This window comes from Urtica dioica, chromosome 4 (genome assembly GCF_054948205.1).
Source record: "Urtica dioica subsp. dioica isolate 48M chromosome 4, U.dioica_male_clone48M_v1_H2, whole genome shotgun sequence".
NCBI classification, from domain to species: domain Eukaryota; kingdom Viridiplantae; phylum Streptophyta; class Magnoliopsida; order Rosales; family Urticaceae; genus Urtica; species Urtica dioica.
Genome location: NC_142759.1, coordinates 32,398,172 through 32,418,562, shown reverse-complemented (window position 1 = coordinate 32,418,562; position 20,391 = coordinate 32,398,172). Strand labels below are relative to the sequence as shown.

The following is a 20,391-nucleotide window of genomic DNA, read 5'->3' as shown; positions in this document are numbered from 1 at the left end:
TGGTATCAGAGCTACACAAAACCCTAAAACACATATAGGTACTCGTGATCATACACCATGGCCGAGTCCAATAATACCAGTTTTACTGGAAATTCTTCTTCTTCTCAACCTGGGATTAATCCTATTATCTCAGCTGACAATTCTTCTCATTCCATCACTTCCCATAAATTGAATGGGAGTAATTTCATGGAGTGGTCTCAATCAGTCAAACTCTTCGTTCAAGGGAGAGGCAAATTTGGCTATTTGTCTGGAATCACAACCAAACCAGACGTGAAGGAAGATGCAGCCAAATATGGCGTTTGGGAGGCTGAAAATTCCATGATTATGTCATGGCTCATTAATTCTAGGGATGCAGGTCTAGGGAGGACGTATCTTTTTCTTCCTACAGCAAGTGACATCTGGACGGCGGTTAGAGAGACGTACTCTGATCTTGGCAACGCTGGCACACTCTTTGAGATAGAAACTCAATTGAGCAAGGCTAGACAAGGCGAGAAGTCAGTGACAAAGTACTACACCGATCTGAAGATGCTTTGGCAAGAGGAAGACCTTTATTGCAACCACGAGTGGAGCTGCCCAAAGGACAGCGCCTTGTACCAGAAGCTCGTGGAGAAAGGAAGAGTTTTTAAATTTTTGGTTGGCTTGAATGCAGATCTTGATGAAGTCAGAGGAAGGATTCTTGGCCGAGACCCTCTCCCAAGCACCCGGGAGGTTTTTTCGGAAGTCCGGAGAGAGGAAACTCGTCGATAAGTCATGCTGGGATCCGGAAAGAATGAGGCTGCACCAACACATTCAGAAACGAGTGCAATGGTGTCTTCCAAGCCTAATTACAACAACAACAATAACAACAACAACAACCGGAACCCAAGAAATTCCTCTGGCCGCTACAACAACAATGCTCCAACTTGTGAGTACTGCAAAAAGATAGGGCACATCAAAGCAAAGTGCTGGAAGCTTCACAGCAAACCTGATGATCTTCCACAGCCCTTCAACAACAACAACAAGGGTGCCTTTCAAGCCTCTCAGTCCACGGCACCCAAGTCTCAGCCAAGCAGCCCTAGAGCCTCTTCATCAACTCAAGATCAGTCTTCTTTCACTAAAGGAGATTTAGAGCAAATGCTTAAGATGTGGTCCTCTCATCAATCAACATCAACCTTAGCTAAAAGAGGTATTCATGTAGCAGTCCTTAAAACAACCTTAGAAAACTCCAATCCTTGGATTTTAGATTATGGTGCTACAAACCACATGACTGACTCATCAAATCTTTTCCATACATATTATCCTTGTTCTGGTCATGAAAAAGTGAAAATTGCAGATGGATCTCTTTCAGCCATCGCTGGGAAAGGTTCAATTATTTTATCACCATCCATTACTCTTTCTAATGTTCTCCATATTCCTAAACTTGCCTATAAACTCTTATCCGTTCATAAATTGACAACTGATTCACAATGCAAACTCACTTTTATTCCTTCTGGTTGTGATTTTCAGGATCTAAGTTCGGGGAAGATGATTGGCAGTGCTGAAGAAAATGGAAGGCTCTACTACTTCACATCCGAGACCACCTTGAGTAAACAAATTCAGAAACCTCTTTGTTCTAGTTTATTTTCCGTATCTGATGACATTATGTTGTGGCATTTTCGTTTGGGACATCCAAGTTTTGGTTATTTAAAGCATTTGTTTCCCTCTATGTTTCATAATAAGAATATTGATTTTTTGCAATGTGAAATCTGTCAATTGGCAAAACATAAAAGGTCTCATTTTCCTACTTTGAAATATACACCTTCTAAACCTTTTGCTTTAATTCATAGTGATATTTAGGGGCCATCTCATGTAAAATCTTTAACCAACACTCGCTGGTTCATTACCTTTATTGATGATCACACTAGAAACACGTGGATATACCTTTTAAAGTATAAATCTGAGGCTGAAAACACTTTCCAAATTTTTTACAAAATGATTGAAACTCAATTTGATAGCCGTATTCAGATTTTGAGAACTGATAATGGTAGAGAATATTTTAACAAAATCCTTGGTGAGTTTTTAAATGAAAAAGGCATAATCCATCAGAGTTCTTGTGTTTATACACCTCAACAAAATGGAGTTGCCGAAAGGAAAAATAGACATCTACTTGAAGTTACTCGAGCTATAATGTTTTCTATGAATGTTCCAAAACGTTTTTGGGGAGAAGCTTTGTTAACTGCTACATATCTAATTAATAGAATGCCAAGCAAAATCCTTAGCTATAAAACTCCCATTTCTACACTTATATTTTTTTTTTCCGGAGAACAAATGTTTCACACATCTAAATCCTAAAATCTTTGGGTGTACTGCCTTTGTATAGTAGGATTAGGTTTCCTTATTAGTTTATTTCCCTTTCCTTGTAATGTGTATAAATACACGTCTGATGCTAATGAGAAAATATCAATTCCGCACATCTCTTTATCTCTGTTTTTCTTTTAGTCTCATTTCAGGATTGAGGTAAGCAGGATGCAATTCATACGTAATGACTCTGAGACATAAGAGGTTAAATGGTTTCTTCTTATCTTGTCGCTAGAAGTGCACTGGTCTATTCAGTACGTGTTGGTCTCGGTTGTCGCCTTTGGAGAGGTATCGCTCTGGTTCAGTCTTCTGGCTGTCTTTTCTGTCGACGTGGGGGCAGAGGCAGATAGTCTCGAGTTTGTGGAGGAAATAGGAGGCATGTCGGAGACTCGGAATGCTAGTGACTGGTTTCGTTCTTCTGAGTTGATGGCGTCGGCTAGGTGGTTACCGTCTTTCCCTCCCGATCCCGAGGACGTTCCAACGCCAATTGGACACCCGGACGGATGAGATGAACATTATACAGGGGCAACTTGCATCAAGCGAGGCTGCCTGTGTCCGGGCAGAGCACGAGCGTGACTCTTTGGACGTCGGGGTCGAGGAAGTTGGGCGTGTTGCAGCGGTGGAGTGTCGAGAACCTACCACGGCCGAGAATGTCTCTCGGGGTATCACTTTCGCCATTTTTGACTTTCTGTTCCCTCCGCTTGACGGGGTCAAGCCTCCTAGTGGTAGAGACGAACGTGTCGACTTCGAGTAGTCGATTATTTTCAGCGCAAGCGTTTAGCACATCGCATTTTCCTTAGGAATTTCCTTTTTCAACAGAATTGTCTTAGCGCTTGCTTTTTAGGATTTTTTCTCTTTTCGGCGCACTTGCATTAGCGCTTACTTTGTAGCAATTCCGGAGCAGTTGCTCACTTATATGAAATATATTTTTTGTCTTCGAGTTCGAATGCTTGCTTTTTATGATCTTTTGAACAAGTCTGCTCATTTTCATTGTTGGCGCGTGCTCTCATTCCGATTAGACATGATGTATTTTGGTAGGCACGCATCCTTGTCGACTGTTTTGACAAGTCTTCTGCCTTGGCAGGAATTGGCTCCTATTCCCTTAGCAATTGTGTTGGCATGTTTGCCTTTGCGGAGGTTAGGCCTGAGACATGCGAACCGTTATGTGATTCGCGTCCTTATGCCTTAGCGAGCGTGTCGCTTTTTTGGGTTAGGACGAGTCTGTCGCAATGTCGTGACGGCGTGGGTGCGCTGTGTTAGGCATCTTTGACCGTGTCGCGCTTGGCAACTTGGTGCATCGTGTGAGACGGCTTTAGGTTGCGCCTACTGTGGCGATTTAGAGTGCGTCGTGGAAGACGGCATAGGTGCCCTTGGCGGCTCTGAGTACGTCGTGGTAGACGGCTTATGTGCGCCTTATGGCGGCTTAGGGTGCGTTGTGGTTAGACGGCTTAGGTGCGCGTTATGGCAGCTTTGAGTGCGTCATGGTTAGACGGCTTTGGTGCGCCTTATGGCGGCTTTGATTGTGTCGTGGTTAGACGGCTTGAGTGTGCCTTATGGCGGCTTTGGGTGCGTTGTGGTTAGATGGCTTTGGGTGCGTCGTGGTAGACTGTTATGAATTCTTGCGCACGAGAGATACTAAATAAATTATTACTACATAGAATTATGGTTTACTTTATTAGCATCATATGATTAGTGGGTTGAGGTCTGATTCGCAGAATCAATAGCAACTATTATCCATAGCCTCTGTATTAAGCTAAGTCACGTGCTGGGCACCTGAGTTCGGGCGGTGTTGCTAAAACATGGTCGATGACTGATACATGCCTGGACAGCTGTATCTAAAGTCATATATACGGAACACTAGTGAAGGTTGATCACGACGTGCGAGCATTCTACACTTGTGGTAAGAGTATGACCCGGACAGATTTTGTTGTAGATGTGTCTTTTAAGTACCGTTACGACACACTAACCGGGTCGCTATGATGGTCATAGTGAGACTTGATCTAAATCATGTTACCGAACTCTTTGACTCATTCGCTAAAAGGCTACTATCATGCTAATCACAACTTATGTCTTGGAAGATTCGGAGCATGATTCGAGTGGGAAGTGGTTGATAGATACGGAATCCAGCCTTCTTGAAAGAAAGTCAATGTTGACTCACCTAAGGGTTGATTCCAGAACTGATAGATTACCGGCACTTCCGAATTTTGTATGTTCGGATGAATCTTTCGCTGGTGAAGCAATAGTGCTTAGGGTATATATGTATCAAGAAAGGTATAACAGATTAATTGACCTTTCTTGATACGGGATGAACCTGGAGGATCTTGATCACGTACTGATAAGATCGGTGGACACTCGTCACGATGAGTAAATATAATTCAAGTATAAAGGAGAGTTAAGTCTTTGCTTACCTAGGTGGAGTCTGACCAAGATTAGACGAATCAATGTGGAAAAGCGAAATGACTTTTTCGTCTTTTCATCGGATTTGTTAAGCTTCTATTCCGGGGTCCATAGTCCCCGATTCGTCTTCGATAAGACAAATAAAGAACCTCTAATAATAATGTGTTTCATTATTATAATCTCACAAGCTCTAATTGTGATTGACAGCATCAATTATGAAATATGGGTATTTGCGGAATTAAATCATTATTTATGGTAGTATTAATTATTTATTGTTTGATTAGGTAAATAATTAATTAATTACTTTTTTGTTTATTATTGGACTAAGTAAATAAATAATTAATTGGGTTTTAAGCAATTGGGCCTTGCACTAAATGAGGTGAACGAATTTTAGGGTTTCGGGCATTGGAATTTGCGCCAAAACCCATTGGCCGTGTGCCATAGAAATCATCCATGCCATATTGGTACTTACCAATATTTTCTCTTTAGTTTAAATAAAGGAGAGAGAAAAATATTTAAAAAGAAATAATGTATTGTCATTTATTCTCTTTCATGAATATAAGGAGAGAATAATATTTAAAATGAAATAAGATCTTGTCCTTTATTCTCCTTCATAAATATTATGAGAGAATAATATTTAAAAGAAAATAAGATATTGTCATTTATTCTCTCTCATGAATATTAATGAAAGAATAATGTTTAAAAGGAAATAAGATATTGTCTTTTATTCTCTCTCATGAATATTGATGAGAATAATATTTAAAAGGAAATAAGATATTTCCTTTATTTTCTCATTAATAAATTTTCTATATTTAAAGAGGAAATAAAATCTCAGATATATTGATTTGTTGGCTAAGAGAGAAAGTAGGATTCATGAGATAGGATCCAGTGGCCAAGTTTAGATTCACTACTTTGAACATAATAAAAGGAAACAATATATTTTGGAAACTACTAAGAATATATCATTTCCACTACTATAAATAAGGGGGTCATGAGAAGAGAAAAACAGACTTGTGCATTTCAGAAAATTCGACCAAGAGATTCTCCCTATCTCCCTTGGCCGATTCTCTCTCTCTCTCTACTCCTTGGAATTGCTCTTCTGTTCTTAGAAAATAAGAGTGAGATCTTGAAACAACATTTGTTTCTTGATCGTGTGAGATTAAAGAGTGTGGTAACACGCCATATTTCTTTATTCGTCCGAAGATTACGTTTCGGAAGACTATGGTGTCATCAAGAGGAGTACGAGTGATACGAACCTCGGCCGACTAAGCTCCGAGACCCGATACCCCAATAGCACAGCGACGGATCGTCTACAATTTAGGAACGAAGGTGGATCGAATGACGCCACGGACGGATGCGAATGGCCGTCTGATGAGTCGGGTTTGAACGCCACAAGACTAGTCTTGATAAGTTCGATAAAAGTTCATAAGAACTCAAGAGAACACTCTCATATTTTTTTTTATAAAAATCTGGATTCTTTCATTTAGCTTGAAACCTCCTTTAAATAGGAAAATACAAAGCAAATTCGGAGTACATTGTTGCCCTAGTTTAAATGGGCCTACAAAACATTATTTAGGCCTGATAACATTAAAATTAAAAGCCTAACTTAATACCTAACACACATGGGCTTCATTAAGCATAACTAAAGCCCAAAAACACTTTAAAAAGACTCCACCTTCATCTATTATTTTTAACTACGAAAATAACAAATAAATAACTCAAACTGCTTAAAATGACATGAATAAGCTTTCCTTTATTTGCGCCGCCCTTGGCCTCGTGGTTGGGTTTGCTTCTTGCGTTGCTTTTGGCTCTAGCTTTATATTTCTTCCATTCATCTTTGCTTAAGCCATGAAACTCTTCTTTGAAGTCTTCAACTCCTGAATTTGGAATTGGCTCCATGAAACGCCTTTGTTTCTTTGCATGTGGCATCACATCATTCTCTCTCTCTTGAAGAAGATTTGTCCTCAAATCGAGTAGGTTGTTGAATTCAGAGATGGGAGAGAAAATCTTGACCTTCTTCGTTTGAAACGAAATTACTTCGTCCTCCATATTCTTGTTATCCTCAAAATAAGGAACTGCAAAATTCGGGACTTCTAATTTTATGGGAATAGACTCCTCGATTAGCGTAGTCACTAACTCCTCTCCCACAAGAATTTCCTTTTCTTCAACAACTTCGAGATGTTGAGCATTTTTCTTCTTCTTTTGTTGGAAGGTCTGGTGTTCAAACCAGATACAAAATTTTTCTGTCAAAACATCCCATTTCTTGTCAAGGGCCTTTACCCTTTTCCTTTCAGCAACACTTTTGGAATTATATCCTTTGCCACACTCAAAAACTCATCAAAATCCATCTTCTTCTTTTTTTATTCTTTTTTTGTTCAGATCCCCCTTTTTTTTGGATCTATCTCTTTTTTTTTGATTTTTTTTTTCTGGAAAATGTACTTCAACAAAATAAAAGGAATACAAATAAAACGAAAAAAAAATTAGAAAATTGGATAAGCAAACCTAAACGTAGAGCACAGCTCTGATACCACATGATACGAACCTTGGCCGACTAAGCTCCGAGACTCGATACCCCAATAGCACAGCGACGGATCGTCTACAATTTAGGAACGAAGGTGGATCGAATGACGCCACAGACGGATGCGAATGGCCGTCTGATGAGTCGGGTTTGAACGCCACAAGACTAGTCTTGATAAGTTCGATAAAAGTTCATAAGAACCCAAGAGAACACTTGTTAGATAATTCTTCGAAATTGAAGACTTCGAGGCTTGAATCACGCATATGAACGCTTTCCTTATAGTATTTCGAGTACCCCAAAATGTCTTAAGGTTTCTGTACAAGAATACCGCAGGATACGACAAGCCTAGTTCGGACTGCACCAAGACAGAGTGAAAATCCGAAAATAAGCAAGAACTGTGTTTCTAGATAAGTGTTTCGGGAAGAGAGAAAGTTGGTTCGAAAACCTGTATTGATTACTGTATCCGAAGTTGGATTATATAAGCAATCGTACCTGTTCGCGAAGAGGTTCGACGAACAGACGCACTGTTTCGGTCGAACTACGGTTATAGTCGCAAACGACACGACCGTTGGCCAAACGATAGCTCGTTTCAAAGCGACGTGACCGTTAGTTCAAACGGTAACTAAAAATAACTACTAAATGAGGAGACGCGACCGTTGGCGTGAATCGCCGCGAGAAGCTCGCGGATCGTGACGTTTCGCCTGGAGGTCGATCTCGCCTGGAGGTCGAGCTCACCTGGAGTTCGACCTCGCCCAGTCGAGCAGAAATGACTTCGTCACTTCGTCCAGTCGACCTCGCCCAGTCGAGCTGAAATGACTTCGTCACTTCGTCAAGTCGACCTTTCTCATTCCACCTTAGTATTTTGTATGTGGGACTCTTTCCCACACACAAACTCACTTTCTCAATCAACAACACACTATTTTGTCTTTTAGTGAACAAATTAAATTGAGCTGATTAAAATATCTATTTAATTTTACTCAATTTCCAACAATCCCCCACTTGTTCAGAAAAGTCAAAATAGAATCCAGAAAAGAAACAAAGAGTGTTAGTACAGATAGGTATCTTTCGATTTGAACTTATCCTTAGTATAAGCAACACAAGACTTTATCGGAAATTAGGTAGCCAGACTTTGAACCCATTTTCCTTGTGATAAAATCGGTGTTACTCAACACACACCCTTTAGTGTTCTTCGCCTATATCACACGCTTAACACCGTTAATGGCCATGTGCTCATCCTGTCTCGTGAATTTTTCATGAGAGAAACTCCAGCTCTCACTTTGGGACGGCACCATCCCGAAATTCACATAGGTGAAGTTCTTAATGTATCTCTGTTACGTATAGATACTTGTCCTCAAGACTGAATTTCATTAAGAGTTAAGAAACCCAACCTCCCGATTGTAACAGTCAACATTATTATATAATGTTATGAATATCCAATTCAATGACTTGTTCGTACCCATTGAACCAATTGTTAGTCATTTCCTAACCTTAGGTTGGGTTGCCATCATTGTCAGATCGCTACTCAAAGAGTTTAAGACCCATACCTCTTGAGGTCGATCTCACCAAATCTCTTGCAAGAGGTTTAGTGAACGGATCAGCAATATTAAAGCTTGATCTAACATATGTAAGCGAAATGATTCCATCTTTGATCAATTTCCTCACATAGTCATGTCTCAGACTAATATGTCTAAACTTTCCATTATACACTTCACTGTATGCTCTCGCTAAAGTTGATTGACTATCACAATGTATCGACACGGTTGATATATTGTCTTTAGCCAATGGAACTTCTAAAAGAAGATCCCTCAACCATTCAGCCTCTTGACCTGCGGAAGCAAGAGCCACGAACTCTGATTCCATGGTCGAATGAGTGATACAAGTTTGTTTCTTTGATTTCCAAGAAACCGCCCCACCGGCAAGTGTAAACACCCATCCCGTCGTAGATTTGTTATCTCTGACACTCGATATCTAACTTGCGTCAGTATATCCTTCTAGTACGGCAGGAAACTGACCGTATTTAAGTCCAAGATTTTTGGTTTTCAAAAGAAATTCAAAAATTCTCCCAATGGCCTTCCAATGCTCGGCACTTGGATTGCTAGTAAATCTACTCATTTTACTAACGACGAATGCTATGTCTGGTCGAGTACATTGCATCAAGTACATAAGACAACCAACCGCACTAGCATATTCCAATTGAGCCACAGCCCTTCCATCATTCTTTTCAAGTTTTACACTTGGATCAAATGGGGTGTTCACTTCTTTGAAATTTAAATGTTTGAACTTTTATCAAGCACTTTTTCAACATAGTGTGATTGACTAAGTTCATAACCCCCACTGGTTCTACGAACCTTGATACCCAAAATAGTATCAACTTGTCCAAGATCTTTCATTTTGAAAGTGGAAGATAGAAACCTCTTCGTTTCTAATATTCCTTTCATCTCATTGCTAATGATCAACATATCATCAACATAGAGACATAGGAAGATCACAAGGTTACCACGCACCTTTGTGTACAAACATTTGTCACAAACGTTAGGAACAAATCCATTCGAAAGTATGACTGAGTCAAACTTTTGATGCCATTGTTTGGGTGTGCTTGTTTTAATCCATATAAGGATTTAACAAGTTTGCAAACCTTTTGTTCATTGCCCGGAAGCACCTTCCGGCTGCTCCATGTAAATCTCCTCATCGAGATCTCCATTTAAAAATGCCGTCTTGACATCCATTTGATGAACATTGAGGTTATACAAAGAAGCTAAGGCAAACAACACTCAAATTGTTGTTGTCCTTGCTACCGGTGCATATGTGTCAAAGTAATCAATTCCTTCTCGTTGTCGAAATCCTTTGGCTACTAATCTAGCCTTGTAAGTGTTAAGAGTGGTACTTCTTTCGGAACACCCACTTACACCCAATAGGTCTCGACCCTTTGGGTAGATCGACAATCTCCCAAGTGTGGTTTGACATAATAGAATCCATTTCATCTTGGATAGCATCCTTCCCAAAAGGCAGAGTCTCGAGAAGCCACAGCTTCATTATAAGTCTTAGGATCATCTTCAATAAGAAGAATAATAGGAATTTTCCGAGCAAAACTCTCTTTATTTCCTTCTACTAGGTAAAAAGAAATAGGACGAGAATCTATTTCCTTAGTCTTACGGACTCTTTTGCTTCTCCGAAGTTCGGGTTGTTCTACAACTACCCTAGAAGGACTTTCTTCTCGAGGCATCGAACCTGCCTGGAGGTCGAGCTCGCCAGGGGTCGAGCTCACCTAGGGTCGAGCTCGCTTGGAGGTCGAACCTGCATGGAGGTCGAGCTCGCCTGAGGTTTGAGCTCGCCTTGAGGTCGATCCTCCCTGGCGATCGAGCTCGCCTAGTGGAGGTTCTTCATTAGTGGAATTTTGAGATTCTTTTCCATTCGAGTTAAGATTCTCAAAGAATTCCACATCCCCGGATTCTACTATGACATTAGACTCTAAGTTTAGAAGTCTATATACCTTGCTATTCGTAGCATAGCCAATAAAAGCACTTCGTATCCCTCGAGGACCCAACTTGGTCCTTTTAGGATCCATGTTTTTGTAGTAGGCTAGACACCCCCACACTTTGAAATACCCAATATTCGGCTTTCTCCCTTTCCATACCTCGTACGGAGATATTTGGGTTTTCTTTAAAGGAATACGGTTTAAAATATGACATGCGGAAAGTAAAGCTTCACCCCACAAACTAAAATGTAATTCAGAATGCATTAACATGGCATTTATCATCTCTTGAAGTGTCCTATTTTTACGTTTGGCTAAACCGTTTTGTTGTGGTGTTCTAGGTGCGGAACATTCATGAACAATGCCATTTTCTTCACAAAAAACATTAAAATCACTAGAAAAATATTCACCGCCCCTATCACTTCTAAGGACTTTAATATTAACTCCTAATTGATTTTCTACTTCAGCCTTATACACCTTAAAAGCATTAAAAGCATCATCTTTATGTTTCAAAAGATACACATATGTAAATCTAGAGCAATCACCAATAAAGGTAATAAAATACCTATATGCCCAACGGGTTAACATGCCATTAAATTCACATATATCAGAGTGTATAAGATCTAACACCTTAGAATTTCTCTCTACACTATAAAACGGTTTCTTTATCATTTTAGATTTCACACATATTTCACATTTATCTAATTTATCAGATTTGCACGAAATTAATCCACATTTAATTAACCTTTTCATAGTGCTAAAACCAATATGTGCTAATCTACTATGCCATAAAGAAACAGAATCAAGCATATAAGCAGAAGGAGAAATTTCATTAATAACATTGTCAATAATACATAGTTTGACCATCCCTTCACTGGAATAGCCTTCGCCAACAAATACACCATTACAGGTCAAGATAAGCTTGCCACGACTCATACACAGATTTGATCGCCGGTTTTCCTAGGAGATCGCCACTAACTGATACGAACCTTGGCCGACTAAGCTCCGAGACCCGATACCCCAATAGCACAGCGACGGATCGTCTACGTTTTAGGAACGAAGGTGGATCGAATGACGCCACGGACGGATGCGAATGGCCGTCTGATGAGTCGGGCTCGAACTCCTACACGCACCGCTTTGTAAGAGACTCGAATAGTTCTAAACGAACCAAAGAGAGAATGAAAATCCTCAAAGAAAAGTGTTTAACTCGAAATCAGAATTGTGTCTTCCATTCAGCCTACAAGCTTAATTTATAGAGTTTACAAAGGTCAAATTCGCAGCTCCATGGGCCCCATAACCTAATAAGCCCATTTAGCCTTATTTAAGTACTAATAAGCATAAAACAAAGGACCAGCCCAATACAAACCATTATGGGCGTTTTAAATAACATGTCTTGGCCCAAATAACATAAACTGAAAAATAGAAAGATAGGAATAGTCTGACTAATTCAATTCAGCCCAAATAACGTTCTTCATTGTTGTTTCTTGGATTCCTTGAATCCTCTCCTTTGCGAGCTTGTCACCTTCTTCATCTTGGAGCTTGATGATCAGATTGTTAAGCTCCTCCTTGAATCTCCTCGCTCGAGCTCTCGTCACGGGTCCTTCCGGCACTTGGTATTTTGCTTGCGGCTCCTTTTGGGGCATGTCCTCATCAATAAGTCAGGGATGAACGCCACAAGGAATACCTTGATAAGTTCAAAAGTTTCTTCAAGAAACAAAGAGAATTCTCTCACTTTTTAATCAAAAACATAGTCTGCCTTTCTCATTCATGAAACCTACTTAAATAAGGAAAATACAAAGCAAATTCGGAGCTCCTTGTTGCCCTAGCTTAAATGGGCCTAGAAGACATTATTTAGGCCTAAAAACTAAAAGTAAAACAGAGATAAAGAGATGTGCGGAATTGATATTTTCTCATTAGCATCAGACGTGTATTTATACACATTCTAGGAAAGGGAAATAAACAAATAAGGAAACCTAATCCTACTATACAAGGAAACAAATAATCAGCTCTTGACAACTAAGGACAGCTAAGAAAAACGTGTACAGCTAAGGGAATTAATCCCACACACTAATCAGCTCTAACTAACAAGGAGAAAAATAAAGCCCATCTAACAATCAACCTAATGGGCCTTTTAACAATGTTTAGACTATTCTGGAGAGTATACACGAAATTAACATAATATTTTAACACTCCCCCTCAAGTTGGTGCAAAGATATCTATCATGCCCAACTTGCTTAAAAAATCTTCAAACTTTGTCTTGTAAAGCCCTTTGGTGAGAACATCTGCTAGCTGCTCTGATGTTGGAACGAATGGCGTGCAAATTTCCCCCCTTTCTAGCTTCTCTTTGATAAAGTGACGATCTATCTCCACGTGTTTTGTCCGGTCATGTTGAACCGGATTGTTGGCGATGCTGATGGCAGACTTGTTATCACAAAACAACTTCATGGGAGCTGTGAACTTAACCCGGAGCTCATTTAAGATGCCTCGGATCCAAATGATCTCACAAATACCTTGCGCCATAACTCGGAACTCTGCCTCTGCACTACTTCGAGACACAATAGCTTGCTTCTTACTTCTCTACGTCACAAGATTACCCCAAACAAAGGTACAATAGGATGAGGTTGATCGCCGGTCATCTGAACACCCGGCATAGTCAGCATCTGTGAACACTTCAATCTGCCTCCCATCATCCTTCTTGAATAAAACTCCTTTTCCCGGACTTCCTTTAAGGTAGTGTAGAATGCGATACACAGCCTCTAAATGATTCTTGGATGGATTGTGCATGTGTTGACTTACAAGGCTCACTGCAAATGCAATGTCTGGCCGTGTGTGAGCCAAGTAAATCAATTTCCCAACCAGCCTTTGATACCTTTTCTTGTCTGCCGGATCCTCATCATCATTTGTCATTGTGAGCTTATGATTTGGATCAATTGGAGTAGAGGTAGGTCTGCAGCCGAGTAGACCTGTTTCCTTGAGTAGATCGAGCACGTACTTTCGTTGTGAGATTGCAATCCCCTTTGAGGACCTGGCCACTTCCATACCTAGAAAGTATTTGAGACTTCCTAGGTCTTTCACTTCAAATTGCTGAGCTAGGAATCTTGTCAACTTGCTGAGTTCAGCCTAATCCTCACCTGTCATCACAATGTCATCCACATAAACAATCAATATGGCGAGTTTACCATTTAGAGAATGTTTGTAGAACATGGTATGATCACTGTGGGCTTGCGTGTATTGCTGATCCTTCATCGCCTTAGTAAATCTGCTAAACCACGCTCGTGGAGATTGCTTGAGTCCATACATTGCCTTCTTAAGAAAGCACACTTTCCCATTGGCCGTGTGATCAAATCCCGGAGGTGGCTGCATAAAGACTTCTTCCTCTAGTTCTCCGTTGAGGAAGGCATTCTTGACGTCAAATTGTCGTAGTGGCCAGTCAAGATTCACGGCAAGAGAGAGTAGGACTCTGACGGTGTTTAGTTTGGCAACCGGAGCAAAGGTCTCCTCGTAATCCAGCCCATAGGTTTGAGTGAACCCACGAGCAACCAGCCTTGCGTTGTACCTGTCAATTTCTCCCTCGGCATTATACTTGATAGTAAATATCCATTTGCAATCAACTGTTCTTTTTCCTGCAGGCAACACAGTCAGTTCCCAAGTCTCATTTTTTTTAAAGCTCTCATTTCCTCTAAAACAGCCTCTTTCCACTTAGGAATACTTAGAGCTTCATAAATAGATCTAGGTATCTCATCAATCAACAAATTTGTGGTAAAGGCTCTAAAGGCAGGACACACATTTTTATATGAGACATAATTAGACAAGGGGTACATGGGAAACTTCTCGGCTTGTCTAGTGGTGCAATTTCTGGTTCCTTTTCTAAGGGCAATTGGCTCATCTAGAATTTCAAGTGTACTTATACTCTCGGCTGACTCATCAAGAATGGGTGAATTTGAGATGAAAGGAGAAGAATTACCTTGATCCGTGTTTGGTTCTGATGATGACAGTGCTGGAGTCTCAACTTCACTTTCTGATTGCACTCTTGAGTTAACACGGAAATCAGATATTGGTTCCTCATTTGAATCAGTTCCATTTTCATTATATGATGACATTTCATTTTGATTATTTGGAGCATTTGGGACATTTTGTATACGGCTAGAAATATTAGGCAGATCCAAAATAGGCAGAGAATGATTTAAATCCCAAAAACACTCTTCAATATTATTCTCCCCCTGAAGAGGGATTTTGTAAAAAAAAAGGTTGGTTTTCAAAAAATGTGACATCCATACTTACAAAGAATTTACCCGAGCTAGGGTCATAACATTTAAAACCTTTTTGAGTTGGTGAAAAACCAAGAAAAATGCATTTAATTGCTCTAGGATCCAATTTTCCTATAGCATGATCATGAACGTGTACAAAGGCTATACACCCAAAGATTTTAGGATTTAGATGTGTGAAACATTTGTTCTCCGGAAAAAAAAAATTTAAGTGTAGAAATGGGAGTTTTATAGCTAAGGATTTTGCTTGGCATTCTATTAATTAGATATGTAGCAGTTAACAAAGCTTCTCCCCAAAAACGTTTTGGAACATTCATAGAAAACATTATAGCTCGAGTAACTTCAAGAAGATGTCTATTTTTCCTTTCGGCAACTCCATTTTGTTGAGGTGTATAGACACAAGAACTCTGATGGATTATGCCTTTTTCATTTAAAAACTCACCAAGGATTTTGTTAAAATATTCTCTACCATTATCAGTTCTCAAAATCTGAATACGGCTATCAAATTGAGTTTCAACCATGTTGTAAAAAATTTTGAAAGTGTTTTCAGCCTCAGATTTATCCTTTAAAAGGTATATCCATGTGGTTCTAGTGTGATCATCAATAAAGGTAATGAACCAGCGAGTGTCGGTTAAAGATTTTACACGAGGTGGCCCCCAAATATCACTATGAATTAAAGCAAAAGGTTTAGAAGGTGTATATTTCAAAGTAGGAAAATGAGACCTTTTATGTTTTGCCAATTGACAGATTTCACATTGCAAAAAATCAATATTCTTATTATGAAACATAGAGGGAAACAAATGCTTTAAATAACCAAAACTTGGATGTCCCAAACGAAAATGCCACAACATAATGTCATCAGATACGGAAAATAAACTAGAACAAAGAGGTTTCTGAATTTGTTTACTCAAGGTGGTCTCGGATGTGAAGTAGTAGAGCCCTCCATTTTCTTCAGCACTGCCAATCATCTTCCCCGAACTTAGATTCTGAAAATTACAACCAGAAGGAGTAAAAATGAGGTTGCATTGTGAATCCCTTGTCACTTTATGAACGGATAAGAGGTGATAGGCAAGTTTAGGAACATGGAGAACTTTAGAAAGAGTAATGGATGGTGATAAAATAATTGAACCTTTCCCAGCGATGGCTGAAAGAGATCCATCTGCAATTTTCACTTTTTCATGACCAGAACAAGGATAATATGTATGGAAAAGATTTGATGAGGTAGTCATGTGGTTTGTAGCACCAGAATCTAAAATCCAAGGATTGGAGTTTTCTAAGGTTGTTTTAAGGGCTGCTACATGAATACCTTTTTTAGCTAAGGTTGTTGTTGATTGATGAGATGACCACATCTTAAGTATTTGCTCTAAATCTCCTTTAGTGAAAGAAGACTGATCTTGAGTTGATGAAGAATTTCCAGTAAAACTGGTATTATTGGACTCGGCCATGGTGTATGATCACGAGTACCTATATGTGTTTTAGGGTTTTGTGTAGCTCTGATACCATATAAGCAAAACAGAAATAAAGAGATGTGCGGAATTGATATTTTCTCATTAGCAGCAGACGTGTATTTATACACATTACAAGGAAAGGGAAATAAACAAATAAGGAAACCTAATCCTACTATACAAGGAAACAAATAATCAGCTGTTGACAACTAAGAACAGCTAAGAAAAAACGTGTACAGCTAAGGGAATTAATCCCACACACTAATCAGCTCTAACTAAAAAAGGAGAAAAATAAAGCCCATCTAACAATCAACCTAATGGGCCTTTTAACAATGTTTAGACTATTCTGGAGAGTATACACGAAATTAACATAATATTTTAACAATTAGGTGTAGGCTCCAGGTATGACATGAACTGACTCAAATAATAGACTGCATGAGATAGACAATACAAATATGTTGTTGTGGCCATCGACTACTTCACCAAGTGGCTGGAACTACAGTTTGGCGAAGGGTCGTGGGACGATGATGCTGCTCAACGGAGTCGGTGAATGTCTTGGGATGTCAGAGAAGTGTTTGCGTTGTCTCAGCGATTTGCTTATTCGCAAGCATCTTTCTTCATCGTAGGCAAAACTAGCTTTGCTTGAGCGCTTTGAGCGCGTGTGAGATCCTAACAGAGTGGACGACTCGACGACCAACAGCGTGAGATCCCAGCTTTGAGATCTTTCGCGGAGAACCTTGGACGACTCGACGCTATCGAGGCATTGAAGCAACGGCGTCGAGTAACCGTGCTTGTAGGGTACGTCATCTCAAAGCGTATACTTGGATGCTAGGGATTTCAATTTTTCGGCTTACTTGCAGTTTTCGGGGAGTCCCCCTTTTTGCAGGAATTCGATAATTAGGCTTATCCATGTTGGCAGAGGCGTCCCCCTTTTCACCTAAGGATGGCTCTATGGTTCTTACCTCGTCTCAGGAGACGGATCGTCGTGGTAGGGATTCGATCAGGACAGTCCCCAATCCATCTTTGTCAATGCCATACACGAGGTGAGCAAGAGCGCCAGCCTCAGAGTTCTGTTCTCTCGAGATTTGGAGGATATCAAACCAAGAGAAGGCATCGAGTTTGGAGTTTGTCTTCCGCAGGTAGGCGACCATGTTGGGCTCCTTTGCGGTGTAATCGCCTTTAATTTTGTTTACGATCAACTACGAGTCGCATTGTATTCTCAGGTTTTCTGGCACCGAGCTTTTGTGCTAGCTCTACCTCTATGATAAGGGCTTTATATTTAGCCTCGTTGTTGGAGGCCTATATTCCGTAGTGGATGGCGTTCCGTAACTTTTCCCCATCGGGGTTCATTAGTATGATGGCGGCGCCAGCTCCCCAGGCATTAGATGCTCAACCTACGTGCAATTCCCATATGTGACCCATTGGGTCGACCTTTCTCTTTCATACCAAGAAGTCATTGGTCGAGTCATTTTCCACTCTTTCCATGTCGGGAGTGTAGGATAATTATGCCACAAGTCGGCTAAGGCCTGACCATTTATAGCCATCCTTAGGTGGAACTCAATCCCGTGCTCGCTCAATTCTTGGGACCAGATCGCCACGCGCAGTTTGGATTGCGATAGGGTGAGTTTGGAAATATGGGCGCATCGTTTTAGCTGCAATCACGAGAGCTAGAGAAAGTTTCTCGATCTCGGTGTAGCGCATTTTTGTATTGTATGGGTAGCCATCTTTATGTTGGGGGATTGTGTTAACTGTCTTTCTTGCAGATTTGCCGTCTACTCCTTGGACGTAGCATATCCTGGCATGCTATTGATCACCGTCCATGATGCCGATTCCCTCTTCGATCGGGGACATCACCAGTAGCTGGTATGTGGAAGTAATAGCCCTTAGTTTGTTCAGCGTGGGTCGACAAATGATGACATTGTAGGGAGACTAGTGATCAACCACTAGAAAAAGGACCATGACTCCCTCAAAAATACCCTTTTGACTATTTTCGTTCTTGTTTTGACTTAGCTTCCAGTTTAACTATTCCTACTCGATGCGATTCGTGACAGTGACCTCATGGATCCAAATGAACAAAGCTTCTGCTAAATACTTGGACTCAAAAGTTCACAAACCTTTTCCAAGTTTAGCTTAATGTCAACTGACTCCACTAAAGAGTTGACACTGAAAATCTCTCGGTTCAAATGAATTTATTTTCTACTCAAGAATTCAACCTAATTGTAATGAGTGGATCCACATAATATTATCAGTGTTTACCCTTCATGAATATCATCAGCTAGTCGGGATTTACAAAATTACCATTTTACCCTTCTAGCTGTTATTTCCTCAACTCCTTTGTCGCTTGTGAATAAGTTAGAAACAATGTATTGACGAGGAGCTAACAAGTCACATTGTTTCATCCAAAAGAGTCAAGACTCAATTTGGACATTGGCCAGTTCATTTATTCACACTCCAACGAACAAAGCATGAGGTGATATACATTGCATTTCAGCAATCTTGTACATGAATTTCATATCTATGAGAACTTCACAAAGTTACTCATGACATTCTCACAACTTAGTATTTCACCAATAGGCCTTGTTCGGAATCACATAGTGAGTCCGAACTCTGACGTTCGCAAATGAGAATACGTGAGGTGTGAAATGGCATGTCTCATTTCAGGATTAAGGTAAGCACGATGCAATTCATACGTAGTGACTTCGATGCCCATGTTAGTTCCGAAGGTGACCGGAAGATCGATCATGCTTTCAGTCATGACTCTCTCCCCAGTGAACACCAAATAAGGGTGTTTGGGCCGGAGTTGGGCACAGCCTGTCAAGCTTCATGCGCTCTAGGGTGGTTTTGAAGATAATGTTGGCAGTACTGCCATTGTCGATGAGAAACCTTTTCACCAGGTTATTTGCCAACTGGGATTTGAGAACTATCATGTCACTGTGCGGATACAGTGTTGTCAATGGTGCCCACAAGAAGAGTTGTAGTCTTTACTTTTGTACATTTGATGTAATAAAGTCTCACAAAGGCTCTTTCTTGTAATTGCTTATTTATTAATAAAAGTTGAAACGTTCATTCATTCTTCCTTGTCTGAAGCTTTATGATAAAACATTAGTCTTTAGTCCATAAACAGACCTAACAACATATGAACAGACAAATGTAGATTTGCATGAACAAACTCTTCATGGTTTGCTTTAAACAATATATTCGCAGTCTAAGGATCAAAGGACTATTGATCTCAGTACGATTGTTAGGAGAATCTATGATGTCTGGTTATGGGACATTGAGAGTTGGAGACTCTATAGTTCTTCTAGGTATCTTCTGAAGGTACTGAATTGACCAGTGCACTTCTAGAGACAAGATAAGAATAAACCATTTAACCTCTTATTTCTCGAGGTCACTACGTATGAATTGCATCATGTTTACCTCAATCCTGAAATGAGACATGCCATTTCATAGCTTACGTATTCTCATTTGAGAAAGTCAGAGTTCAGAGTCACTATGTGATTCTGAACAGGGCCTATTGGTGAAGTAGTAAGCTATGAAGATGATGAGAACCTCGCTGCCTTTGCGATGAACGAAGCTCAAATCGTTGCAGAATTACGTGGGTTGCCTCAATAAGTCTTTGCTTCAATATTGATTAAGGTTTGCTGTTTTGTTGTTGTAGGGAATTTTTGATGGTTTTTGGATAGGTTGAAAGGAAGGGTCGGTTTGGTGTTTTGGGTGGAGTGATAATCGCCACAGTAGTTTGTAATTTGAACTATTGATAAGATTGAGGGGGGAATGAAAGACGCCACAATAGTCTATGGAATGAAACTATTGATAAGTCTAGAACTCGAAGAACGCCACAAAGTTATTTGCCTTGATAAGTTCAACGATTTAGAACCTAAGAAATTAGAGAGTATTTTCTCACAAAAGTGTTTTCAGAAATGTTGATTGATTTTCATTCAGATTGAGTTGCCTATAAATATAACTTCAAATGATGGT

At 40.0% G+C, this 20,391-nt stretch overlaps 1 protein-coding gene across 1 annotated transcript; it reads left to right on the top strand.

The window, feature by feature from the left end:
- The first annotated feature begins 57 nt into the window (after positions 1–57).
- LOC149401492 (uncharacterized) lies at positions 58–747 on the top strand. The gene has a single exon (XM_089610747.1). The coding sequence runs from the start codon at positions 58–60 to the stop codon at positions 745–747; it is 690 nt and encodes a 229-aa protein (XP_089466873.1).
- The last annotated feature ends 19,644 nt before the right edge of the window (positions 748–20,391 follow it).